Source organism: Bos grunniens, chromosome 5 (genome assembly GCF_055505025.1).
Source record: "Bos grunniens cultivar Pamir isolate PY7600 chromosome 5, Bosgru_T2T1.0, whole genome shotgun sequence".
Lineage (NCBI taxonomy): Eukaryota > Metazoa > Chordata > Mammalia > Artiodactyla > Bovidae > Bos > Bos grunniens.
Genome location: NC_141169.1, coordinates 57,844,730 through 57,871,607, shown reverse-complemented (window position 1 = coordinate 57,871,607; position 26,878 = coordinate 57,844,730). Strand labels below are relative to the sequence as shown.

General features: G+C 45.7%; 1 protein-coding gene across 6 annotated transcripts; it reads right to left on the bottom strand.

Annotated features, from left to right (window-relative positions):
• Positions 1-1,471: 1,471 nt before the first annotated feature.
• Positions 1,472-26,749, bottom strand: TIMELESS (timeless circadian regulator). Of its 6 annotated transcripts, none has more exons than XM_086400505.1 (29): positions 26,311-26,749; positions 15,165-15,301; positions 14,860-15,013; positions 14,433-14,547; positions 14,276-14,338; positions 13,868-13,969; positions 13,541-13,696; positions 13,162-13,295; positions 12,865-12,952; positions 12,398-12,574; positions 11,817-12,034; positions 11,466-11,569; positions 11,154-11,323; positions 9,276-9,410; positions 9,017-9,168; positions 7,993-8,090; positions 7,781-7,901; positions 7,471-7,672; positions 7,056-7,201; positions 6,352-6,437; positions 6,142-6,259; positions 5,971-6,053; positions 4,698-4,840; positions 4,312-4,486; positions 4,162-4,230; positions 3,923-4,041; positions 2,483-2,744; positions 2,261-2,353; positions 1,472-2,108 (listed from the first exon to the last, which is right to left on the bottom strand). In XM_086400505.1, exons 2-29 carry the CDS (start codon positions 15,247-15,249, stop codon positions 2,035-2,037), a joined length of 3,642 nt encoding a protein of 1,213 aa, XP_086256631.1. In that variant the 5' UTR covers positions 15,250-15,301; positions 26,311-26,749; the 3' UTR covers positions 1,472-2,034. The 6 variants fall into 6 exon arrangements, with proteins under 6 accessions (XP_086256631.1, XP_086256634.1, XP_086256630.1 ...); XM_086400508.1 differs by having other exon boundaries at positions 4,312-4,450; XM_086400504.1 differs by having other exon boundaries at positions 26,669-26,749.
• Between the last annotated feature and the right edge of the window lie 129 nt (positions 26,750-26,878).

The following is a 26,878-nucleotide window of genomic DNA, read 5'->3' as shown; positions in this document are numbered from 1 at the left end:
CGGAAAGAATAAAATACTTAGGAATATATCTACCTAAAGAAACTAAAGACCTATATATAGAAAACTATAAAACACTGGTGAAAGAAATCAAAGAGGACACTAATAGATGGAGAAATATACCATGTTCATGGATTGGAAGAATCAATATAGTGAAAATGAGTATACTACCCAAAGCAATTTATAGATTCAACGCAATCCCTATCAGGCTACCAACAGTATTCTTCACAGAGCTAGAACAAATAATTTCACAATTTGTATGGAAATACAAAAAACCTCGAATAGCCAAAGCGATCTTGAGAAAGAAGAATGGAACTGGAGGAATCAACCTACCTGACTTCAAGGTGGATTCTTAACCACTGGGCCACTAGGGAAGTCCGCGATGCATTTTTTTTTTAAAATAATTCGAGGTACAGTTGATATACAATATAAAATGTGACACAGCAATTCACATTTTGAATTTGAATTCACATTTTGAAGGTTATTCTCCATTTAATTATAAAATTACTTATAATCCCTGTTCTATACAATATATCCTCGTGGCTTATTTCATACATAGCAGTTTGTACCTCTTAACTCTCTACTTCTAAACTGCCCCTCCCCCTTCTGTTTCCCAGCTAGAAACTAGTTTATTCTCTATAGACCAAGTCTGTTTTTTTTTTTAAACATATATTCACAAGTTTACTGTATTTTTCAGATTCCATATACATGTGATACGGTTTTTGTCTTATTTCACTAAACATAATACTCTTCCAGTCCCTCCATGTTATTGCAAATGGCAGAATTTCATCCCTTTTCATGGCCAAGTATTCCATTACATATTTGCCACATCTTCTTTATCTATTTTTCTGTTGATGGACACTTAGGTTACTTCTATATTTTGGCTATGGTAAATAATTATGAACACTGGAGTGCATATATCTTTGTGAATTAGTGTTCTCACGTTTTTCAGATATATACCCAGGAGTGGAATTGCTTGGTCATATGGCAGTTCTATTTTTAGGGTTTTTTTTTAGGAACCTCCATACTATTTTCCACAGTGGCTACACCAGTTTATGGGGTTGACAGAAAAGTTCATTTGAGTTGTGCCAGCCCAGTATGTTCCTATCAACACTGTACAAGGGTTCCTTTTCTATAACTAACATTTATTATCCATGGTCCTTTTGATGACAGCCACTCTGGTAGGTATCAGGTGATATCTCATTGTGGTTTCAATTTGCACTTCTCTGATGATTAACAACATTGAGCATTTTTTCATGTGCCTGTTCTGATGCATATTGTTTTAACCCTAAAGATTTATCCTATTTATCCTTTGATCTTGAGGTAAGAATGTTTTTGCATCTTTTGTAGGGAAAGCAAGAGAAAAAGGAAGGCTGATGGTTTCTTTTAAACCTAACAGTTAAAAGTTCTTTCACAAAGATGCAGGTGGAGGGTTAGGGTATTTAGATTGGTAAGTCAGATCAACACTGGCAACTTTACATTTTACATGTTTAATTCGCTGCCAAACACCAACCAAATGTATTCATCATCTGAAGAATACTGCATCTCAGCCTTACTTCAGTGGCAAGAACTGGGCTCAATCTGGTGTTTCGAAGATGATTACAGGAAAGAATATGAGAATGGGAGCCTTTTAAAAATGCTGCAACACCCACACTCTTCATGTCACAAGACTCCCCATCTAGTGCTGGGACCCACCTCCAGCAGAAAGCCAAAACAACAGACCACTAAGGGGGGTCCAAGGTGCCTTCTATATTTCATTCACACCTCTCCTTTACCAGGGAGTGCTATTAAAACCAAAGAAGAGGAATAAGTCTCCAGAGAGCTACTGAGGCACCCTGATAAAACTGGGAGAAGGAAGAAATAACAGGAGGCCAACACTGTTGCCTGGACTTCCTGGACTCTAAATCCATGGGGAAGTCCGGGGCTCCACAGCTGCTGTCCAGTAAGAGGGGTTTCCAGGTCCTGTATGCCCCTCCAAACTCGGATTCAAATTCACCACCTAAAAATGGGGTTTATCTGCCCTGGGCATCTGCATCTTCAGTCGCTCCCATCATCATCCTCTATCTGAAACCGTTTCTTCTTCCGGATTCCTGGAACTCCCAACTCTGGTGCTATGGGAATGACAAGGATAAAAAGAGAGAGGAGATCTAAGTATGTATGGAGAAGGAGGATGGTAGCATTTATCTTCTAGACTGGAGAGAAGAGTGCTAGAGGTTAGAAGAAAAAGCAGGTCCCGACCGGACTCCCCCACTTCTGCTCCCACCTTTATCTTCCTCCTGCTCCTCATCGCTGTCCAGCAGTTGTCGCTTCTTGGGTGCCATTATCAGCTGCTCTTTCCCACCACTGGTCCCTTCCTCTGAAACAACCACAAGAGGCATGAAATTAGGGAACTAGGTTCTTGTAGTCTCAGAAGTCTTGTAGACCCTCTTGATTGATATGGCCAGCACGTAGTAAGTATACAATAGGTAAGTGGTCCTGGTATTACCCTCTGGCGACACCAGGCCTGCTTCCTTTTTCCGGGCTAACATGAGGGTCCTCAGGGCATGTGCTCGGTGCTCCTTTTGATGCTCCTCCTCTTGTTGATGCTCCTCTTCCTGTTGGTGCTCCTCCTCTAGGCCTGGCTCCCCAGGGACCTTAGATTCTAATCCTAACTGAAGCTTTTCCTCCTCTTCTGCTTGGCTCAAGGAAGCTGACATCCTCCGGAGCTGGGTGGGATTCAGTTTGGCTGGAATTCGCCAGAAGGTTTCCTACAGGGGCAAAGGAGTTGAAAGCAGGAGCAATGGGAAAGGAGAAGCCTCTAGAGCTCACCAGATTTTGACATTAATCACTGAATACATATGAGCCTACATTGGTGACGCGCCACAAGGGTTGTGAACTCTCACTGCTTATTAATCCAGCCTATGCCCAGTGTCTAGCACAGTACCAGAGAATATAGTTGCTAATTACATAAGTAAATGAATAGATTCTGGGGATCTAAAAGTGAGTCAGATATGATCCATGCTTTCAAGGATCTCACAATCAAACAGGATAAAGAACCAATCTACTATAACAATGTACTGTAACACCACAGGACTGGGGCTATACTAACGGAACGAACAAATCACAGCCACCAAAATGATTACAGTTGGCCCTCTGCATCTGCGGGTTTCATATCCATGGATTTAACCAACTACAGATCAAAAACACTGGGGAAAGAAATGAAAAATTCCAGAAAGTTCCAAAAGCAAAACTTGAACTTGCTGCACACTGACAACTATGTACATAGCATTTATATTGTATTAGTTATGACAAGTAACCTATAGAGACTATATGCAAAGATTATACACAAATACTATGCCATTTTATATTAGAGACTTGAGCATCTGGTGAATTTTGGTAGGGAGTGTGGTTGAAGGAGTGAAAGAGACTGTTTTCCTGAGGAAGTGACAGCTAAATTAAAACTCTTGAACGTCGGGTGGATGGTTCATCAGGAAGATGGGTGATCGGCCACCTGTGTATGTGGTTGGAACCTTCCAGTAGGGGGAACTGGCATGATTGACTGTTTACAGGTATGAAAAAGTCTGTTTGGAGGATGGAAAGTAGCTCAGGATGACTACAGTGTGAGGCAGGTGTTGGGTGGCATGATTGTGAGGCTGCAAAGCTTGGCCAAGGCCAGATACATCACTCAAAGGCTGTGGACTTTGTCCTGCAAACAGTGGGGAACACCAAGTGCTCTGATCAGGAGAGTGATATAATCAAAACTATATTTTAGAAAGATAACTTGGAAGCAGTGTGGAAGATGGACTTAGGAGAAGAGAAGATAGGCAAAGAGAAGATTAGCAGGACAGCTCCTGTAGGAGTCATGGTCAGAGATGACAGGGAGCGAGGAGATGTATCTTAAAGAGGCAACAACATGCTTGGCTGATGCCGTAACTGATGTATTTACCTGTCCAGAGGCAGGAGGCCGAACCCCTAGCTTTCGTAACAGCTGTTGAAACTGTTCATTTTCCATCGCTTCTTCATTTTCTTCTGTCAGTGGCACCAACGGAACTGCCTGGGAGCAGCCTAGGATAGGACCCAGTCACATGGTGAAGATGTGAAGAAATAACTGGCCCTCCATCCCATGGCAGGTCCCCAGCAGCCTCCAGACCCCAGTCCTCCCGAATCCGTCACTTATTCACTCACCGGCCTCTTCCCGATCATCTGCTGCTCGGATGAGGCAGTTCTGGAGCCAGAGGAGGGGAGCAGAAAAGCCTGAAGGAATGTGGGAAACTCACAACTGGTCCATACAACCAACCCCGCCATCTGAGACATCTCTCCCAACCAAGCCCTCACCTTCCTGGTGCAGACTTTGCCCAAGGTATTCAGCTGAAATGACGGAGCCACCCTGGGGTTGCTCTGCTTCTGAGCCTTCTTTCTCTTCATCCTCTTCATTATCTTTCTCTGGCACATTTTCCTCTTCTTCTAGATCTTCCTGGCAAAAATCGTGCAAAAATTCCTCTTCATTAGGCTACAATTCATTGGGGTGAGAAATGGACCAAAGGAGACAAGATAAGGAACTGTGTGGAGTCCTCTGGTTCCTGACTACCCCACTGGCGGGGCCTATTCAGAAGGGCCTGAAGCAGGAAGAATCTGGGTGGGCTACTTCTAAGGAGCACTGCAGGGGGAGAGGGGTGAGAGGGAGGCATGCCCAGCTGGCAGAGCCAGGGTAAGACTGTTACCAAGCTCGAGGGTGCCAGCTTCTTCCGGCGTTTCTTGTACAGCTCCCGCCGCTCAGCCACCAGCCCCAGAGCCAGCAGTTTATCCACTATTCGGGCCCGTGAGCGTTTGGCTGTAATGTTCTTCATGATATTACCCAGGACATCTATATAGAGAGAAAGTGTGAAGAGCAACAGGGTAAAGGGACTAGTAAAGGAAACAGAGAGCAGTCTTGGGAAAGGGGATAACTCAATTCACTCAAAAATGACACCACAAAAAAAAAAGTATGGAGGTCTTTCAAAAAACTACAAATAGAATTATCATATAACCCAGAAATTCCACTCTTGAGTATATATCCAAAAAAAATAAAAACACTACTTCGAAGATACATATACTCCAATGTTCTTGGCAGAATTATTTACAATTGCCAAGGTATAAAAGCAACCTAAGTGTCCATAAACAGACGAATGAATAAAGAAGATGTAATACACACACAGGGCTTCCCAGGTGGCTCAGACAGTAAAGAATCCACCTGCCACGCAGGAGACTCAAGTTCAATCCCTGGGTAGGGAAGATCCCCTGGAGAAGGAAATGGCAACGCACTCCAGTATTCTTGCCTGGGAAATCCCATGGACAGAGGAGCCTGGCAGGCTACAGTCCACAGGGTTGCAAAGTCAGGTACAAATTAGTAACTAAACAACAATAATAATATAAACATATACAGGAATACTACTCAGCCATAAAAAAGAATGAATTTTTGCCATTTGAGGCAATATGGATGCTAAGTGAAATAATTAAGACAGAGAAATATGATATCACTTATATGTGGATTCTAAAAAAAAAAAAGAATGAATATAACAAAAAAGAAGCAGACTCACAGATATAGAGAACAAATTAGTGGTTACCAGTGGGAAAGGGGGAGGAGCCATACGGGGGTAGGGGATTAAGAGTTGCAAGCTTAGGTATAAAATAAGCTGCAGGGACGTATTGTACAACATGGGGAGTATAGCCAATATTTTTTTAACAATGATAAATGGAGCATAAAATTTAAGAATTAGTGACTATAAAAAAAACTAGTGACTACAGTGAACCATACTATAGTGAATTGTACACCTGTAACTTATGTAATTAAAAAAAGAAAAAAATACCTTTAAAACAAGCAAACGCGTCACCACAAATAGAGCAGGTGGACAGAAAGGAGAAAATAAGCCTTCGTTGGGAAGAGGAAGCGGCAGGAAAAGAAATGGACAGCTTGGCTCTCCTCTCAGAGGCTCCCTGAGCTTCCCCCTCACTCACCATCGGAGTCCTGAAACTCCTCAAAAAGCCGCTGCAGCTCCAGCTCCTGATCCTCCGTCCACAGCACAATCTGGGTTCCTTTCCTATTGAGGGAGGTGTCAGTGGAAGGGGGCGCTCAGGGGCTGTGTGGTGGATTCCCAAATCAGTTCCCTCCAGAGCATGTGCTGCTACCTCTGGAAGTCCTTGACGCTGTCAGCCAGTCCCAGCCGCACCAGATGGTGGATGACCTGCCTGCGTGTCCGAGGAGCAGTTTTCAGGTGTGCCAAGATGGTGTCCACCACATCCTGACCTGAGGTGGAGGAGGGGTGACGCTGGGAAGGGGGGTCCCGGGGCTCTGGCTGCCTTCCTCCCTCAAGCTCTTCAGACCTCAAGGCCTCATACCTTCCACATCCTTATGGGCAAGATACAGTTCCCGAAGCTGGGCCTCCTCCTCTGGGCTCCATCCAGGGAGTCTGCGGCTAGAAGATCTGAGTGGGGAAAGAAGGGGATCGGGGAGGCTGCTGGGTCCGAAAGAGGAGACCAAGGGCCTTCTCTTCTAACAGGAGCAAGGGTGACCCAGGTACCTCAGAGCAGCCAGCCAGCAGAGGCCTAAGGTGTGTCTCCTTCCTTTTACTCTCCTTCTACTTAAGAATCCCAAAATCAAACTAAGAGTTTCCAGGTTGGGCCCCTGGAACCTGACACTGCAGGGGCTGAGGGTATTAGGAGGAGAGAGAAGAGTGAAAGGAGAGGAGCTGAGCTACTCAGAAAGAGGACAGGCATTTCTGGGCTTCCTTATGGCTTCCCAGCACTTCCTGGTATAAGGCACATACAGAGTCTCTGTGGACCCCCAACTTTGAGCGCCCCCCGAACGCCGGTGAAGGAGAAGGAAACTAGAGTAGACAGGGCACTTAGGCTCGATCCCAGTTTCTCTCTTGGGTGAAATTAGCTAACAGGTGAAATTAGCTTCACCTTCGGGGCTTGTTTTCTCGCCTATGAAAGGGAAAAGGCAACGCCACCTGACCTGCCAGGTCCTCCAGCTCTGGCACACTGTACTGGGTTGCCCCCACCACCCACCATCAGGCCCACCATGCTGTCCTCAAGCTCACCCGCCATCCAGGGTGCCGTAGCCCTCGGTCATCTCTCGAACCACAGCAGTGTTCTTCCAGAACAGCAGCTCCACAAAGGCTTTCTGGTTGACAGCAGCCAAAGCAAAGAACTTGCCCAGGATATACTTGGCAAAAGTCACCAGCTCCTGTGGGAGAGGGAGGCTGCTGTCAGGCCCGTGGCCACACGTACATAAACACGGGCCTCTAGGTATCGTCTCTAGACCTGTTCCCCAGCTGGCCCTCCTTGCTTGGCCTCTTCTATCCTTCCCCATGCAACTCCCTCAACCTGCCTGCCTACATCCACACTGTTCTCTCATGGCTCAGCCCTGACACCCCTCAGGGCACTTCACCTCTCAACCTTTTACCCCAGGACGTCCCTAGGCCTCCAGACCCCCATTCTTTGGTATTTCCTCACTTTGTAGGCCCCGGCAGCAGGATCGCTGAGCAGACGATTGAAGAGGTAGAAGAGGGAAAGCTGGAAAAGCAGGGCTTCCATTTTGAGATCATGGGCCAGCCGGTGCAGCATCTTGACCACACAGTGGTTGGTGTGGGCGCTGTTCTGCTTGTAGCTCCGCAGCAGCAGCAGGTAGGCTCGGAGGACGGTTGAGTTTGCGAAGCTGCACCGAGACAAGGAGCGAGAGGATGCAGGCATGAGAAAGATATAGCTCGTCCGCATGGCACCCCGGGCTGCACCCTGACACCAACTCCATCCTCTGGGCGCGCACCGTTTCAGGTAGTCCAAAAAGTTAAATTCTCTCTCCGACACCTGGACCACTTCTAACTCTTCCTCCTCCTCCTCTTCTTCGTCTTCTTCCTCCGCCCCTTGTTCCTCCAGACCCTGCTGGCCTACAGAAAGAGTGAGGATTACCGGGTATCTGTGACGTTGGCGCTAGAGAAGCATGGGAAGGAGAGTGATGAGAAGGAAAGGGAGACTCACGGGGAAGCGGGGCCAAGAGGATTTGCTTCAGTAGCTGGATCTCCTCCTCTGGGGAGATGTCCTGAGCACCAAACACATCTCTTTCTGGCCACACCTCCCTGGAACACAGAAAGAAAAAAAAAAGGCTTTTTGCCAGAGGGAATTTGGGCTTCTCTGGTGGCTCAGATGGTAAAGAATCTGCCTGCAATGTGGGAGATCTCAGTTCAATCCCTGGGTTGGGAAGATTCCCTGGAGAAGGGAATGGGTACCCACTCCAGTATTCTTGCCTGGAGAATTCCATGGATAGAGGAGTATGGTGGGGTACAGTCCATGGGGCTCCAAAGAGTCAGATATAACTGAGTGACTAACACTTTCACCAGAGGGAATCTGAATTATAATTTGAAGTAGTAGAAGGAATTTAGACTTATTTTCCAACTGGAAAGAGAATGCAAACTGTCATCTCAAAGATGAAACAAAGACTCTAGGGAAATTTTCCCTCATAAGCCTCACTGCAATGAAAATCAAAGGAACAAAATGCAAGTAATCTAAATGCATGACATTTAGTTGGACAAATATACATGATGGGGTTTTAAAGCCATTAACAATTGCAGAAATATATCTGATGTGAAATGATGCTCACAATATATTGAGAATTGAAAAAAATACTACAAATCAGTATCATAATATTTTGATTTTGTAAAAGAAGGTGCATATGTCTATATATAACACAGAGGGGGAGAATACTCTGGAAGATAACTCATCAAAATGTTAATGATGGCTATCTTTGGCTCATAGAATTATCTCTATTTTTTCCCCCAACTAACTGTGCTAATATTTTTCAAAAGTGAAACAAAACAAACAACAAACTTCCCTAATAAACCAACCAAAACTTCCCAGGACTCAAGTGTTCCATGCAGAGCTCTTGCACTTTTGAGGGGACTGCTCTCTTTGAAAGACTGAGAACCCTGTGCCCCAGTGAAAGCCACTCTCTGCCCCCAAAAGCCCAGGGGCTGGATGCAGGAGGATGCGCATGCAGCGCTCTTACCGGGCAGACCTCAGGAGGCTCAGGGCCTGCGGGGCCTGGCCAGCCAGGAGGCAGTCCTGGATCCGCACCATGGCTTCTGCCCGCTGCTCCTCCACTGGCACCTCTGAGGCCGCATCAAAGGGAACCACAGAGTCCAAACTGAGCTCAGAATCCTAGAGAGGGATGATTAAAGCTATGGAAACAGTGGTGGGGGTGAGGGGATGCCAAGACAGCCTGTCCAGGGCACTAGACTCAGGAGAAGGTTTCTGCAGCTACTTACCTGGGCACGGCACTGCAGCTGCTCGGCCAGGGAGGGCCACATGGCCTCCAGCTCCTCTGGGCTGTAGGGGGCATTACCAGAAGCAACAGACTGATCTAAGGCCTTCTTTTTCTTCTTTCTTTTCTTTCGTTTGTTCTATGGAGAAAGAACTGTGAGGACAGCAGGAGAGCCAGAGACGCCTTTTCCCATTAATGTCCTCTGAGAACTAATTAGTCAGAGGTCTGAATTAATTAGACATTCATGGAGTGACCACTATGTGCTACTTGATGGCAATGGGTAAGCAGCAGTGACCAGCACATTGCCTTCTCCTTGAGGCACTAGTTTGGGGGAAACAGGTAAGTAGGTAAACAACACTACAGCATGGATAAAACCTAGAATGTGGCTGAGCATAAAATGCCATGGCAAAACACAGGAACAGCACGTGACTCATTTCTTGGGGCAGTGACACCTTAAGCAGAAGTCTATAGAATAAACAGATTTGCTATAAGGACAAAAACTTCTATATGAAAAGGCTTTGTGAAAAGGAAAGCATTCTGCAAAAGTACACCACGATTTTCTTCCTCCTGAAAAGCAGGAGAATGAAAGTCAATACCCTGACCCTGTCTCGCCAAGTCATGGCTGTGAGTAAATAAAATGGGTTATGAGGTCCTTAATGAGATTCATGCTATACTCAAGGAACTTAAAACACACCAAAGGTCAGGAGCATAAGCCTGGATTCCAGCAGGTCAGGATTTAAGTATGGATGCTGGTCATTTACTAGCAAGACCTTGGACAAGTTGCTTAACCACTCTGTGCCTGTGTCCTAGTGTTGTGAGGATTATGGGAAAATCTTAGCACAACATCTGAGACATAGTAAACACCAAACGCTCAATACAGTACTGAGAATACAACAGAGTTCTGAGTGTAAAAAGGCCTTTTAGAAAAGTCTCATTGGTACTACAAGTGTCCTAGGTGGAGCAGTGGTAAAGAATCCACCTGCCAATGCAGGAGACGCAAGAGACTTGGGTTTGATCCTCAGAGTAGGAAATGGCAACCCTCTCCAGTATTCTTGCCTGGGAAATCTCATGAACAGAGGAGCCTGGTGGGCTGCAGTCCATGGGGTTACAAAGAGTTGCAATGGATACAACTGAGTGACTGAGTACACTGGTACCACAGCCCCTTTCAAGTTCACTTCTGACCAAGTTTTAAGCTGCAGCAAATAGAAGTATAGGAAAATTTTTATAAAGCAGAGTCCTTGTGTCTCCAGGATAGAAACTCCTTGAGGTTTTCTTCTTGTCCCAGATTTTTCATTTATTATTTCATTTCAGGCTCATATGGGTAGATATTATAATCAACTTTAAAGACCTGGAGACGCACACAAGCAGCTTGAGTTATTCTAACAGTAACTAATACAGGACGAAATCCCAGATCTCTGACTTTTTCTATGTTTGGGTTCTCTAGGCGGCATGCAGGATCTTAATTCCCAGACCAGGGATCAAACCCTGGCCCCCTGCAGTGGGAGTGCAGAGTCTCAATCACTGGACTACTGGGCAAGTCCCCAGATCTGATTTTTACTGTAAGGTAAGGCCCTTTCTATCTCACGACAGTGCTTCTGAAGAATAACCAGGAAATAGCACAGCATAATTACTAAATCCTAAAATTATGGACCGCCAGAGTCTATGTGCTTTTAGCAAAGAGCAGGTGTTTAATAAATGGTTCCTGAATGAAGATATTTATGGTAGATCAAGAATTAACTGAATGAGAGGAAATTTACAAGGCCAACTCACAATGGCAACACCAACAAAACTCTTGGCCTTAGCTGAGAGTATTTCTAACAGATCAGCTTTCCCCTTCCTCCTTTCCCTCCAGCTCTTTCTACACCCCTGGGCCGCCCCATACCTGCACCATCAGGTTCCCACGGGTCCGACAGAACCGCTCCAACATCTTGAGGAAGAGGTGGGTGGTTTCCACCAGGTCACGAAGGAAAGAGTGGGGCTGGCATCTCTCATCAAACTTCCGAAAGAGAGCCAGGAAGAGCTCCCGGTACTCCATCACATAGAAAATGTTGTCTGCAAACAGAGAAGAGAAGGGGATGGAAGGATTGGTCTGGAAAGCTTGGGGATGGGGGAGACAGGTGGAGCTGGGATGGGAAGGGTGAGGTTTGGGTTGAGAGGCAGGGAAGGCGGGACCAGCAGCCAGGCCAGGCCTCACTCTTGATGATGCGGCTGCTCTCCCTCACAGCCTCGTCTGGGCACACATCCATCTCATTCACTGTGGCTAGCAGCTCCTGATACGCCTTCAGAGCCAGGTGCATCCTGCAAGAAGAAAAGAGGTGAAAGGGAGGACAGCTTAGGACCTTGGTTCATGGAAACAGTATCACTCCTTTGCACCCCCACCTCCCAAAATAGTTCCATCAAAAACTGAATGACCCAGCCCATCCTTGCCCCCAGCCTGACCACTTGAAGCCTGAAATAGGGAAGAAAGCATCATCCCGAATTCAGGCGTTCCGATTCCCAACCTGGCCAAGATGCCCACTTTGACCGCAGTTCTCCTCCCGCTCACCGGCGTGCCCAGGAGACGGCTTCCTTGCGGTCGGTCAGCATCATCTCATAGTAGTTGGTGAGGTTCTGCTCAATGAAGTGGAAGGTGCGGACACTGAGCGTCTCAGAAACCAGGCCTGGCCGGAAGGAGGCAGCTCGGTTGAAGGCCATGAAGAAAGCCAGGGCCCACATGTAGTAGGTCTCGTCGTGCTGTTGAGCCTTCTCCCGAAGCAGGTGGTCCTATGTCCAGGAAAAACAGATCACTCCGTGACCTCAGGGCTTCCCACTTCCTCCTGTCCTACTGCAACCGGGTGGATCCTGGACATCACTGTAACAATATATTAGGACCCTAATTTCCATCCTTCTCTTATCCTCTCCACATTCCCTTCCCTTTCCTCTGGGGCAACTACTCTATAGAGTCTTTTTTGTCCATCAATAACCCACTCCCTCTTGACTTCATCACCATGTCTCAGGAGCACCCTACACCCTTCCCACCTACTAGTCCATGGTCTTTGGCTAGCTTCCCATGGGCTTCTCACCAGCCTGCTCTTCTCCTCACTGCGGCCTGAGTCACTCTGTGCTCCATCCTTCCTAGGCTCTCACCTTCACCGAGCCCATGAGCCGGTTGTAACAGTTTTCCAGGAACTCCGAGCAGAAGTCCCGAAGAAAGAGTCTCACGTTGAGGGCAGAGCGGCGCTGGATGGACAGCTCCCGGGCAGCCTGGCGACGTTTAGGCACCCGTCGGGGCTGCTTTCCCAAATCAGAAGTATAGTTTTGGAGCTGGGGGTAGAGGTTGAGGGGATCAGAATTACTTCTGAACACCTCCTTCCCTGGCAGCTCTTTCCACATCCTTGGTACTTTAGTTTTCTCAGAAGAAACTTATAGAAGGTTCTCTCCCGCTAGTACTAAGTGAAGATGCCTGTAAAGACACTGCCAAAACTCTATGCCTCCTACGTCTCTAACTTTCTAAGCCCAAGAACAGAGACAGCTTTACCTCCAGAGATGTTTACCCTTTGTAGGCCCCCTACTCTACAATGTACCCCCAACCGCCCCGACAGGACCATACTCACATTGTGGAGACCTTTATGAAATACAAGGTCCCTCTCCCCAATGGATTTCAAGCCCTGGATGATGTAGGAACCCCCAAACCGAGAATGCCTGCAGAAGAAAAAAAAAAAACAAAAAACCTCCAGGGTGACTCCTCAATTCTGTGGAAGCTCCGTCCTCACTCTTTCAGCAGCACATCAGAGCGTGCTGTAACCGCAAAGTGCTCTCTGGTCACCACTGTGACCCAGTGTCTGGCCCGAGCCCTGACATTCTGCGGTGCAGGAACAGGAACACGGGTAGAGCGGCTCTCTGCCACTCACCTGTTGCCTCGCTGCAGGGCTCGAGTCTTCTTTTCTGCCATCTCTCGCTGGCGCAAGACCTCCAGCTCTGCCACATCTGTCCTCCGCTCCTGAGCCAAGCGTCCCTGCCCTACTCCTGCCAGTTGCTCAGGGTTCTGAATTTAGAACAAGAAGGGACGAGTCAGGAGGGTAGTCATTCCCTATTCTGAGTTTACCTCCTGGGGGGACAGAAAGAGTGAATGAAAATACGGCTGTTGGTGGGACCCTGTACCTAAGACATGGCTACTCCACAAGTCTCCTGCCTTCCTCAGACATTTCAGTCATGACTCAAGAGCAATTCTGGCCACACAGCAGAAAAGGACACGAGGGAAGGGTCGGCGGCAACAGGTCAGGGTCTCACCTGGTCACGAAACATAAGGGAGATGATCTCCAGCACATGGAGGCTCCACTGCTGCTCCGCAGGTGAGCTGGCCAGGAAGAGGAGCAGGTCATCCAGGCCACTGAGGTGGATTGCCCAGAGAAGCCGGTCGTGCACACTGGCGTCATCGTCAATCCGCTGAGCAGTGAGGTGGAAAGGGGGCACTCAGTCAGTTCTCCTGCCCTGCCTTGAGGTTCTTCAACTCCTTCCTTGACCAAAGTGCCCCCCACCAAGGTCAGAGGACAGAACAGTGGAAAAGGGGGCTGCTCACCCTAACCAAGCATGAGAACTCAGACAACCCCAGATCACCTTCTCCTGCTCAAGGTCGGCGGGGACATGGAGGATGTTTCTGACCAGCAGCAGGATCCGCTCAATCAGCAAGTTGTCTTCCTCCTGGCGTTCCTCCCAGCCCTGGTCAGAAGAAGGAGAGATAGAGGAAGAGACTCCCTGGGGAAAGCGGGAGGGCCCTACCCTGACAGAGGGACAGAGGCACAGAGAAGGGTCAGGATTAAAAAGAAAGGAAAGGAAGTGTTCAAGCAGTCCTGAGGCAGCAGACTCAGTGCGGTGGATTGGACTTGTACCCCAGGGATTGGGGCCGTATCTCCATGATAATGCCCTGCCTGGGGCTCTGTGCGGAGGAGGAGCATGGCGCTAACTGTACCCCTCACCCCCACCCCCCGACCCCTCAGCCTGGCATCTTGGGAAGCGGAGACTCACCAGCTGCAGCAGCTCATACAAAGTTTCACTGAGGACCCCAAATGCCTTCTCACTGGCAAAGGCCTATGAAATAGGGGAGTAGACCTTAAGTAGCCTCCACTTTCTCCTTCCCCACTGCCCCCAATTCTGCCCCAGGGACTCTGGGGTAAAACCTCACCTCTTTGTAAGCCTGCAAGTATGCCAGCACCTGCAGAAAGTGGTGCCGGAAGCTGGGCTCCTTGGGCACGCTGCCGAAACAGAGCAAGGCTGGTTGTGTCAAGTTCACCATCAGCCTAGGGAGATCATGAAGGAGGGAGAAGCTGTTAAGTTTCCTCACCAGGCACCAACACCAAAGGCTAGCACATGATAAACCTTAAAAATCGGAGGAAGCAACAATGAGATCCTGCTGCATAGCCCAGGGAACTAGATTCAACATCCTATGATAAGCCATAATGAAAGAAAATATAAAAAACAATGTGTGTATATATATACATATATATATATATACATGTGTGTATAACTAAGTCACTTTGCTGTACAGCAGAAATTAACACAGTATTGTAAATCAAACATACTTCAATTAAAAAAAAAGCTGGGGAATCAACCTGATAACAGCATCAAAAAGAGGCTTGTCCTGGCGATGCTGGGTGAGGATGGGCAGGAGGTCACTCTGCAGGATCTGAGCCGATCCCAGCTGCTGCCGCACGTCCCGTGTCTCATCCTCGTGCCTCAAGTAGCGGATCAAGTCCTTCACACTCTCTTCAGGGACAGAATAAACACTTACATGGACCCAGGGAAGAAGCTCCACCCAGGTCCATGTGCCCTTCATACCCATGGCTTGAGAAATTCAAAAGATCTCGGTTCAAGTAAGTTTTTTTCTTTTTTAATGTTTCCTCAAAAAAGGACTCACCTAAGCAATCTGGCTCCTTGTGGTAAGTGTCTCCCTCCAAGTACCCAAGGGCACTACACGTGGCAAGAAGTTCACAATTCATCATGCTCAAGTCCACACATCAGTGGATGAGCCAAGGGACACAGGAATGACGAGGCCTACAGAGACAAGGGAAGACAACAAATGTGGCTCCTCCCCATAAAAGGGAGAGGGGAGCGCGCAGGCCCCGATGCTTTGGGTATTCTGAACAAAATCCTCAAATGCTTCACTTCCATCAGCACCAACAGTGTTTTTCCCAGTCTCAGGGAAAGCTTTAAGTTAAGGCTTCAACCAAAGAGGCTCCAAGCCTAAGAATTAAGCCATCCCATCCTCTAAACTGCGGCTTCCCAGATGGGGCTAATGGTAAAGAACCTGCCTAGCAGTGCAGGAGACATAAGAGAGACAGATTTGATCCCTGGGCCCCAGTATTCTTGCTTGGAGAATCCCATGGACAAAGGAGCCTGGTGGGCTACAGTCCATGGGGTCGCAAACAGTTAGACATGACTGAAGCGACTTAGCATGCACGCATCCTCAACCTGGGTCTGAAACTGTATGTTTCAGAGTCTAGATGATGAAGTAGAAAGAAAGGCTGGTTAGTGAAGGGCATCATCACTGAGACTCTCACCCTGAGAAAGCTCTGCAGCTCTATGAGGGGAACGAGCTTTCCTCTCCCTTAAAATTGCCAGCCCCAGTCCCCTTCCACACACAGTTATGGCTCTTCTGTACAAGAACTGAGAAAACCCAGCTGTGACTGTGAGGTGATCCCACTGAGGATCTGATATATCCCAGGAGCCCGAAGGCTTCTAAGGCCTTAGGGCTGTGCAGAGAAAGTTCCTTCACTCTCCTCCCCAAAGTTACTCATAAGTTTTGATGATCTCAGTAGAAGCCAGCACCTAACAGGGTGGACAAGAAAAGAAGTAAATAGGAACTAGTTAAACTTCTTGTCCCTCTGCGCAGAAGGACCATCTTCCTTTTCAGAAGCATGCCCTGCTTTACAAAAGTCCTTAAATCTGCATCAGATAATCAAGTAGGTACAGGTCCTGGATGTTTCAGAACCTGACACTAGTAAGACACACATAACACATACACGGGAATATCCATCAATCTTGTCCCCTTATCACATTCAGCCATACTCTCAGCTTCCTCTAAAAAGACCTTTCCCATATGTCCCACAGAGGTTCCATATGTACCTCTAGCCCAACTCCACCCCTGATCCCCCACAGGAAATGGGCATGTCCAAAGGACCAAAGTTTGATGCCTGGTGCTGTATCCCTGCGTTTATGTAACTGGGTTATTTCTCTAGACTGCTGCTTTCCCTTCCCTGGTGTGTTAGTCACTCAGTCGTGTCCAGTTCTTTTGCAACCCCATGGACTGTAGCCCGCCAGGCTCCTCTGTCCATGGAATTCTCCAGGCAAGAATACTGGAGTGGGTAGTCATTCCCTTCTCCAGGGGATGTTCCCACCCCAGGGACTGAACTCAGGTCTCCTGCCTTGCAGACAGTTTCTTTACTGTCTGAGCCACCAGGGAAGCCCCCACTAGTGAAAACATACCATTAAAAAATCAGCCAGGGACAGAAAACTTACAGTTCACTCTCTTTTCATTTGATTAAATAGAAGCTACTTATCGCCTAGTCTGTGTGGCCTGCTCTTTCTCTCCTAGACCACTTAGAATCTGATTATCTGTCTTATCTACATCACACACACCTGCCCAACCCACCACTTCCTAGATCCATGCCTTAGCTGCCTCTCTGGCTCTCTAACCCTCCAGCTCAGGAACATAAACATACACATTCTTAGACATAGAGCCCCGCCTTGCACTCTCCAAACCTTGCTCCCACCTTCTGGAAAGTCTATCTCCCTTAACTCCAAAAGTTCTAAGCCTATCTGACATTCACAATCCAGCTCAATGCCACCCAACTCCTCACGAGGACAGGCATCTACAGCAGGGCAGGTTCTGACAGCACATGTCATTCTAAATGGACTGCCTCCTCCAGCACTGAACACTTCTTTATGTTATAATTATCTAGAATATCTCTTTTCTTCTCTATTAAATGTTCTTTTTTAAAATTTTTTATTTATTTGGCTGCAGCAGGTCTTAGTTGCAGCACATAGGATCTTTTGTTGAGGTGTGCAGGCTTAGTTGTCTGGGCAGGTGGGATCTTAGTTCCCAGACCAGGGACCGAGTCCCGGCTTCTTAACCAATGGACCACCAGGGAAGTCCCCATACAAGCCTTTAATTTATCTTTGTTTCAATCTGAGTACTTTATTGTCCTTCGTGTTTTCTACTTTGAAAATAATTTTCCCAATGCTCCCTCTTTGACCCACAATAAAGGCAAAACAGTAAAACCAGCATTCTGGCTTGCTAAAGAACCAATAGAAAAGAAGAAAGGAAATTCTCTTTTTTTTCTTGGAACGATTGCCAAGAATCAATAGAAAAGAAGACAGGAAATTCTTTTTTTTTTCCTTGAAAAAGATATCTTAGAAATAACAAAACATGCAAGTATGCAAGTAAAAGCATTAACATTATACCCTCAATTGGTATTATACCCAATTAACATATACCCAGAATGACTGCAGTCATTTGAACCAGGTTGCACTTCAAAGCCACCTTAGAGGGACCCCTCTGGTTGTCCAGTGGTTAGGACTCTGATCAAAGCAGGGGGTCTAAATTTGATACCTGGTTGGGGAACTAAGATCCTGCATGCCACCACATGAGGCACAAACACAAAAAATACAAACCATCTTAGAACGTCTGCTTAGGCCCGATCCAAATATTCAGAAACTCCAGGGGCTGAGGAAAACGGGCCCAGGCACAGTATTTAGGAAATGTCTGCCAAATGACCCTGTAATTGCAAACTGCTTTAAGATACACAAGCCTTTTATGCTGGAGAAAAATCAACATGCAAAGGCAGTTCTATAACTTTATTCAACAGTCAGCAGTTAGTTCTCACCATTTCTTTTTATTGATGACCTTCTGGATAGGGTTTTTTGGTGGTTTTCGTTTGCTTTGTTTTAAAATACAGACTGGTATAAGGCAGTAGTTCCCAAACTTTTGGATTTCATGGATGAGTCTTTAAGTTTTTTTTTTTTTTTTTTTTAAATTCAGGGAGACTAATGGATCAATGCAAAGAAAGACACAAAAACAACAGAATGGGAAAGACTAGAGATCTCTTCAAGAAAATCAGAGATACCAAGGGTGTAACATTTCATGCAAAGATGGGCTCAATAAAGGACAGAAATGGTAGGGATCTAACAGAAGCAGAAGATATTAAGAAGACGTGGCATGAATACACAGAAGAACTGTACAAAAAAGATCTTCACGACCAAGATAATCACAATGGTGTGATCACTCACCTAGAGCCAGACATCGTGGAATGTGAAGTCAAGTGGGCCTAAGAAAGCATCACTATGAACAAAGCTAGTGGAGGTGATGGAATTCCAGTTGAGCTCTTTCAAATTCTGAAAGATGATGCTGTGAAAGTGCTGCACTCAATATGCCAGCAAATTTGGAAAACTCAGCAGTGGCCACAGGACTGGAAAAGGTCAGTTTTCATTCCAATCCCAAAGAAAGGCAATGACAAAGAATGCTCAAACTACCGCACAATTGCACTCATCTCACATGCTAGTAAAGTAATGCTCAAAATTCTCCAAGCCAGGCTTCAGCAACACGTGAACTGTGAACTTCCAGATGTTCAAGCTGGTTTTAGAAAAGGCAGAGGAACCAGAGATCAAATTGCCAACATCCGCTGGATCATCGAAAAAAGCAAGAGAGTTCCAGAAAAACATCTATTTCTGCTTTATTGACTATGCCAAAGCCTTTGACTGTGTAGATCACAATAAACTGTGGAAAATTCTGAAAGAGATGGGAATACCAGACCACCTGACCTGCCTCTTGAGAAATCTGTATGCAGGTCAGGAAACAATAGTTAGAACTGGACATGGAACAACAGACTGGTTCCAAATAGGAAAAGGAGTATGTCAAGGCTGTATATTGTCACCCTGCTTATTTAACTTATATGCAGAGTATATCATGAGAAATGCTGGACTGGAAGAAACACAAGCTGGAATCAAGACTGCCGGGAGAAATATCAATAACCTCAGATATGCAGATGACACCACCCTTATGGCAGAAAGTGAAGAGGAACTCAAAAGCCTCTTGATGAAAGTGAAAGTGGAGAGTGAAAAGGTTGGCTTAAAGCATTCAGAAAACGAAGATCATGGCATCTGGTCCCATCACTTCATGGGAAATAGATGGGGAAACAGTGGAAACAGTGTCAGACTTTATTTTTCTGGGCTCCAAGATCACTGCAGATGGTGACTGCAGCCATGAAATTAAAAGATGCTTACTCCTTGGAAGAAAAGTTATGACCAACCTAGATAGCACATTCAAAAGCAGAGACATTACTTTGCCAACAAAGGTCCATCTAGTCAAGGCTATGGTTTTTCCAGTGGTCATGTATGGACGCGAGAGTTGGACTGTGAAGAAAGCTGAGCGCCAAAGAACTGATGCTTTTGAACTGTGGTGTTGGAGAAGACTCTTGAGAGTCCCTTGGACTGCAAGGAGATCCAACCAGTCCATTCTGAAGGAGATCAGCCCTGGGTGTTCATTGGAAGGAATGATGCTAAAGCTGAAACTCCAGTACTTTGGCCACCTCATGCGAAGAGTTGACTCATTGGAAAAGACTCTGATGCTGGGAGGGATTGGGGGCAGGAGGAGAAGGGGACAACAGTGGATGAGATGGCTGGATGGCATCACTGACTCAGTGGACGTGAGTTTGAGTGAACTCCAGGAGATGGTGATGGACAGGGAGGCCTGGCGTGCTGCGATTCATGGGGTCGCAAAGAGTTGGACACAACTGAGCGACTGATCTGATCTGATCTGAACCCAAGGTTTCAGTCTTTAAATTTTGTAACTTAAGGACATTAAAAAAAAAAAAAATACAGGCACACAAACCTCATTTTTGCTGGTAGAGGACTATAAAACAGTGCAGTTGCTGTGGAAATTGGTTTAGCAATTCCTCAAAATGTTAAACACAGAGTTAACATAGGACCCAGGAATTCCATTCGTAGGTATGCTGCTGCTGCTGCTGCTAAGTTGCTTCAGTCATGTCCGACTCTGTGCGACCCCACAGACAGCAGCCCACCCAGCTCTCCCGTCCCTGGGATTCTCCAGGCAAGAACACTGGAATGGGTTGCCATTTCCTTCTCCAATGCATGAAAGTGGAAAGTGAAAAGTGAAAGTGAAGTTACTCAGTCGAGTCCTAGTGACCCCATGGGCTGCAGCCTACCAGGCTCCTCTGTCCATGGGATTTTCCAGGCAAGAGTACTGGAGTGGGTTGCCTTTGCATTCTCCGATTCATAGGTATACATTTGAGAGAAACGAAATGTATGTCCACCCAAAAAATGCACACAACTGTTCAAGCAGCATTATTTGTAACAGCCAAAATGTTAAAAACCCCAGTGTCCATCAACTGATGAATGAATAAATGAAAAGTGGTATATCTATACAATGGAATACTATTTGACAATAAAAAGGAATGAAGTACTGATACATACCACAATGTGGATGAAATTTGAAAACATTATGTTCTGTGAAGAAGTCAGATGCAAAAGGTCACATATTGTACGATTCCATCTATATGAAATACTCAGAATAGGTAAATCCATACAGATATAAAGTATTATAGAGTATTATAATATTATTATAATATATATTATTATTATTATATAATATTATAAGTATTATAAAGTCCCTGGTTGCCAGGGACTGGGGGAGAGGGGGGGATGGGGCCGATTGCTAGGAGTCATGTTCATGGCTTCTTTTTTGAGTGATGAAAATGTTCTAAACTTAGACAGCAGTAACTGTTGCACATCTCTGTGAATTGTACATTTTAAAAGGGTGAATTTTATGGTATGTGAATTGTGTCTCCAAACAGCTACTATAAAAACACTCACACAATTACTACACATTCTGTTTTCAGTATTTAAACACCCAAAAAAAACCCTCCATGAACACCTAACAAGGACAAAAATCCCAGGATAAAATAGTCCTTTGAATTTAATATATTTGATTTTATTTATTTTTAATATATTTGATTTTATTAAAAAACTCATTATGCTGTATTTTCACATTTCATCATAGACAGATGAGAACTTTATCAAACACCTTAGACAAAGCAGACCTGGACATTTAAAAGGAATGTTAGTTAAGTTTCCCACTCAGTTGAGTACTAAGCAGTTGAGATGAGGCAATAATCATCTGAAATTAATACTTGCAGGCCTCAAAATGCAAGACCCAAAGGAAAACAAAGGATAAAAGATTAAAAATGCTTGTAATTCAAAATAGAAAATTAACACACTTCTTGAAAACAAAACCAAACAAAAACTTTGGCCCCAAACCCACTCTGCTCCAAGAAGCAGCTTTGAGTAGCACTAGTATGAACGGCGGAGCCTGGTGGGCTGCCACCTGTCGGGTTGCACAGAGTCGGACACGACTGAAGCGACTTAGCAGCAGCAGCAGTATGAACAAAATGACACTTGGCATTTGAATTCCAGTTCTGTCCAGGACTAAGGTGGTGATCTTCAGCATGTGGCTTAACCTAAACCTCAGTTTTCTTATTGGTACACTAAGAAAAACAAGTAGGGGGTGGTTCAAATGAGGTCATGGAACTCAAGTCATCTGTGCAGCAGTGGACCATTGGCAGTCCAAACTGTTAGCTGTCTGCATCAAGATTAGTACGAAAACAAAGCATAAGCATTTAGGACGTCTTATAGCAATCTGATAGAGCTGATGTATGTTGAATCTAATAGTGAAAAACGTGAAAGTGCTAGTCATTCAACCGTGTCTGACTCTTTGTGATCCCATGGGCTAATAGTAAAAATGTCTCTATTCTGTACATCTTTTTTTATGTTACTTCTCTAGTAATTTAATTTTTCTAATAACACTATTCAAGTTTTACTATTTTACTTTTTAAATTCATTAATTAATTTTAAAGTTACATTTGTATGTGTAGGGGGTGGGGTACAGCGCCATGCAGCATGTGGCATTTTAGTTACCTGACCAGGGATTGAACCCATGTCCCCTGCGTTGGAAGCACATAGTCTTAACCACTGGACTGCCATATAAGTTCCTAGTCCCACTATTTTAAAACAGTTCTTTATATATCAATTATATCACGATAAAGTTGGTAGTGGGAGGGGGAGAAAGCATTGATCCGTAATAGCTTGGGAGGGGAAAAATCCTGGTCCTTGACCAAAAAAGTCTGAGAAGCACTGATATCAAACTGATATTTACTGAGTGCTGAGTACAAAGACTTCTCAAAATATTAATTTCCTCTCCATCTACTGGACTCTATAGTTAGTCATTAAGTGCTTACAAAGAGCCTTAGGCAAAAGTCAAGGCTGTGCAGGTGCAGTGGCTGAGGTGTTGAAGATATTTAAGGAATTTAGTTGCACAAATAAAACTCATCTAATATAGAGAAAACACTATAAAAGGCAAGTTAGTACAAGCTCTAAATAAGTGATATTGAAAAAAAAATTCTGAAAAACTAGGGCTCTTTTCAGGCTGAAGTAGACCGAGGTTTTGTCAAGGAGGTTTTGTCAGAGAAGGGTGATTAGAACTGGGCCTTTGAAGGCTGCCTTAGAATTTAGGCAGCTGGGAGGAGGGGAATTTAAGCAGAGAATCTTCCAGAGCAAAAGCAGAGAGGGAACCACTATGAATAAAGGAGCTTAACAGGAGAGCAACGAAAAAGAGGGTTGGAACTGGCTTTATGGAAAAACTTATTGACAATCAATTTAAGGATTTAGAATAGAAGCCTGGGACTAACTGAAGATTTCTAAGCTGAAAAATAAAATGATCAGACTGGGGTAGAACACGCAGGAGCACATATCCTACTATTGTATCACTACACATAACTCTTGTAAAGTCTCAATCTTTTTTCCTTTTATTGCATTCACTCTACAAAAGATCCCAGCCTCAGATCAATGCAACCATTTACTTTCCAGGCTCTTAGATTCAAATCTAGACTACGATTTGCTGGAGGAAACCAAACCACCCCACACAATGATACACAACAAATGTGGGCTTCAACCTGAACAGGCCTTCAGCCTGACCCAGCATCCTTAGTATTCCTGGTCCTCTCCCTCTTCTCCTTCTGGAGAACAGCTGTTTCTAACTTTCACCCATTACCCTTAAGTCCTTTTACTCCACTGCTTCCCACACCTCTCAGCTGGTGTCTCTGGTCCTTTCCTCTCAGAACAACAGAAATCAGAAATGAACTCTCTCAATTCTCTCCACCCAAGCTGAAAAACAAACATATTTCAAATGCCCTCAGTGACTTTTTTGCTTCGAATCTAAGCTCTCCATTTGTAACAGCTCAATCACTTCTCACTTCTTCCTTTTTTAACTGTTTGGCCATGCCATGTGGGCTCTTAGTTCCTCGACCAGGGATTGAACCTGCACCCCCTGCACTGGAAGCTCAGAGTCTTAACCACTGGACTGCCAGGGAAGTCCTTGATCAATCACTTCTTATCCCTCAGTTGGTTCTTCCTCATTTGTTTCCAACATTCTCTTTATACTGGCTCCATTCTCGTATAAGTTGCTCAAAGCTCTTTCATCTTAGGAGGAGGGAAAATCCAATAAAGTGAAAAATCAAAAAACCAAAACTTTCCTCAAACCCATACTGGCTGTTCCCCCTCTCCTCAAGTGATGATGGTCCTTAGGCCTGCACCTTTTTATGTATGTATGGCTGCAAGGCTTGTGGGATCTCAGTCGGGGCTTGAACCCTGGACATGGTAGTGAAAGCCTGGAATCCTAACTACTAGGCCACTGGGGACTCCTAAGCCTACACCTTTAGTCCTCTTCCTGTCTCACTCTACACAGCTCCTTGGGCAAACTCATCCACTCCCACATCTTCAACTACCATTTCTGAGCCATTAGCCAGCAAATCCGTTATCTCCTGCCACTTTGAACTTGCTGGTGCCAGTCCCACAAATGAATAGCCATCTCCATCTTCTCAAATCCTCACACTTAATATGTCCAACATGGAACATCTTTTCTCTTGGTTGTCTTTACTTCTCTGTTGGATTTCTCAGGAATTGACACAATCTACTCAGTTATTCACACAAGAAACCTAGAAGTCATTCTAAATACCTTGAGTCACTCACTCAAGCTAATTTTACTTCCTTATGCTCTTCTGTCTGGCCCTTGTCTATCCCCATTGCCACTGCCTCGCTTCAGGTCCTGAGTATCTCTTGCTTAGATTACTCAACTGCTACCTAGCCTCTTTCCCTGTGTCCAGTCTCATTCTCTTAAATCTATCTATAATGTGGTTACCAGGTCTGGCCATTTAACCACACTGCTTAAAACCTTTCAATGACTACATAAGAAATTCATAGTAGTTGTCTCTGGGGAGAACTGGGGGACCTAGGTCAGGATAAATAGTTATCTTTCTCTTCAGTACTATTTGAATTGTTTACCTTCAGCATGCGCTAATGCATACAATACAAAGTCCTTCATGATCTGTCTGTTAGTTAACCTTCTCTCCCAGGACACTCCTCTGTCAGGAACACCCTTCTGTCATCTACCTAGAGTCTATCCACTCACCTTTTAGAACTCTGCCCAACTGGCACTTCCTCCTGGTTTCTCCATACAAAAGTATCTCTCTTTTGTGTTTACTTTGTGCCATAAACAGACTTTCATCATGGCATTTGTAGTTCATGTTGTACATAATACTTAAATAGATTGTTTAAAACATCTATCTCCCTGAATTAGCCTTAGATTCCCTGAAGGCAGGAACTGTTTCATATTCACCTTTGAATTTCAGAGTCTAGTGAGTCAGAATCTACAGGGAGTGGGGCTTGGACAAGAGTGTTCTGAAAACACTCTTTGGGTGACTCTAATTCAAGCTCCTGTTACCTGCACTAAAATATAAACTCTTTGAGACTAGAAATCTTTGTGACCAGCACAACATAAGTGTCAATACATGCTTTCTAAAACAAGTTTTGAAGTTGAGGGAGGAGAGGGTGGGGCTGGAGATTTGGAGGCATCAGGTTGTTAGGTGGTCTGTCAAGCTGTGAAAGTAGAGAAGTTTACTCAAGACAATTCCAAGTGAGCAGAGTAAGGAAGCCAGGGTGGAATTCTCTGGCACCCTGTAACTGCAGAGGGCTCACATCTGTTCCTTCCAGTTCCTTAAGGGCAGGAACTCTGTTCTATTCATCTCTGTCCATCTGGTACTGAACACAGTGCACAGTTGGAGGTGAGTAACCCTTTACTCAATTGTATAAGTGCCACAGAAAATGTTTAGTCGCGAAGTTGTGTTTGATTCTTTTTGGACCCTATAGACTGTAGCCTGCTAGGCTCCTTCGTCCATTGGATTTCCCAGGCAAAAATACTGGAGTGGGTTGCCATTTCCTTCTCCAGGCAATCTTCCGGACCTAGGGATAGGACCCGTGTCTCCTGCACTGGCAGATGGATTCTTTACCACTGAGTAACCAGGGAAGCCCGTCCTATACAGAAGGAGGTAAAATACTTCAGGAACACAAAGGAAAAAGTGACTACTTTGGCCTAGGAGGGCTGGAAAGAGAGGTTTTCAAAGGGACAGTTGAGTTCGCTTCTGAAAGAGAAGCTCACTTGGCAGAGAAGTGGTAAGAACAAGTTCAGGGAACAGCTGGAGCACAAGTATCAAAGCATGAAAGACACAATACAGACACGCTTTCCACAGGGCTGGGATTCAACTGCATGAGATGGAAAAAAAAATGATAAGAACCTTTAGAAAACAAGTTGAGTCAGAGTCAGACTGCCAAAGGCCTGGACACCCACCACCTAAGGATTTAAACTTGACAGTGGGCAGCCAAAGAGGAGTTTTAAAAGTAATCTGAAATGACCAGATTGACTTTTTATAAAGGTAATTATGAGTGGCAGCACGAAGGGCCAAGAATTGAGATACTCAAGCGAAGGAGCTTAATTAACGGCTGATGGTCCAGCTAACAAACCCAAGCAGAGACTGTAACCTCCATAAGTCTACCAAGGGAAAGGTCAGAAGGGAATGAGAAATACATTTTATAAAAACTCAAGATTTAAGTCAAGTGACCACTGGATCCCGGCTCCTGCTGACCACCAAGTTGCACACTTGTTTTTTTCGGGTCTGAGTTGGATGGGAAGTTCAGAAGCGGAAATTCCTGGGAAGCTTCTGTCTTATAGTAAAGGTTCCAAGCCCCTTTCCATCACAGCCGCACCCCCGCGGGCGGACCAGGCCGTGCGGAGTGACCTCGGGAGAACAAGGGGGAGTCCCAGGCGAGTTGGAAACGCCCGGACACCCACAGAGGAGACCCGACTGGGAATTGCGCGTGCGCACCTAAGGCGCGCGCCCCGCCCCCTGCCTTTAAACCAGGCGGCGGGAAAGGGGACTCCGCGCTTCCCAGGAGAGCCCCCGTGGCTACGAAGGGACGCAGTCCACTTAGAGCCTTCTTGCCCACACACTCACTCACCCGCTCCCCGCCGCTCCTCAAGATCCCCGCGGAGCCAGCAGCTGTTAAGCACAGTTCCGCTGCTTTTCCCGCCACCAGTGTGGGTCGGACCAGACCCTGCCTACGTCGGACCAGACCCTGCCTACGTCGGGAGCGAGGGCGGGGCGAGCCAGGCTGGTCCATGTGACCCTTAGCGGCCGGGGGAGTTGGTGATGAAGTTAAAAAAAAGGA

Bases quoted from the DNA above. Each gene is read 5' to 3' on its own strand.
- TIMELESS (XM_086400505.1), bottom strand. From the start codon at position 15,249: ATGATGAATTGTGAACTTCTTGCCACGTGTAGTGCCCTTGGGTACTTG. The intron at 7,673-7,780 runs GTGCGCGCCCAG...GTCTCGGTGCAG, and splicing joins TTTTTGGACTACCTGAAACG to CTTCGCAAACTCAACCGTCC. The intron at 2,109-2,260 runs GTGGGAGCAGAA...TCATTCCCATAG, and splicing joins GGAGCAGGAGGAAGATAAAG to CACCAGAGTTGGGAGTTCCA.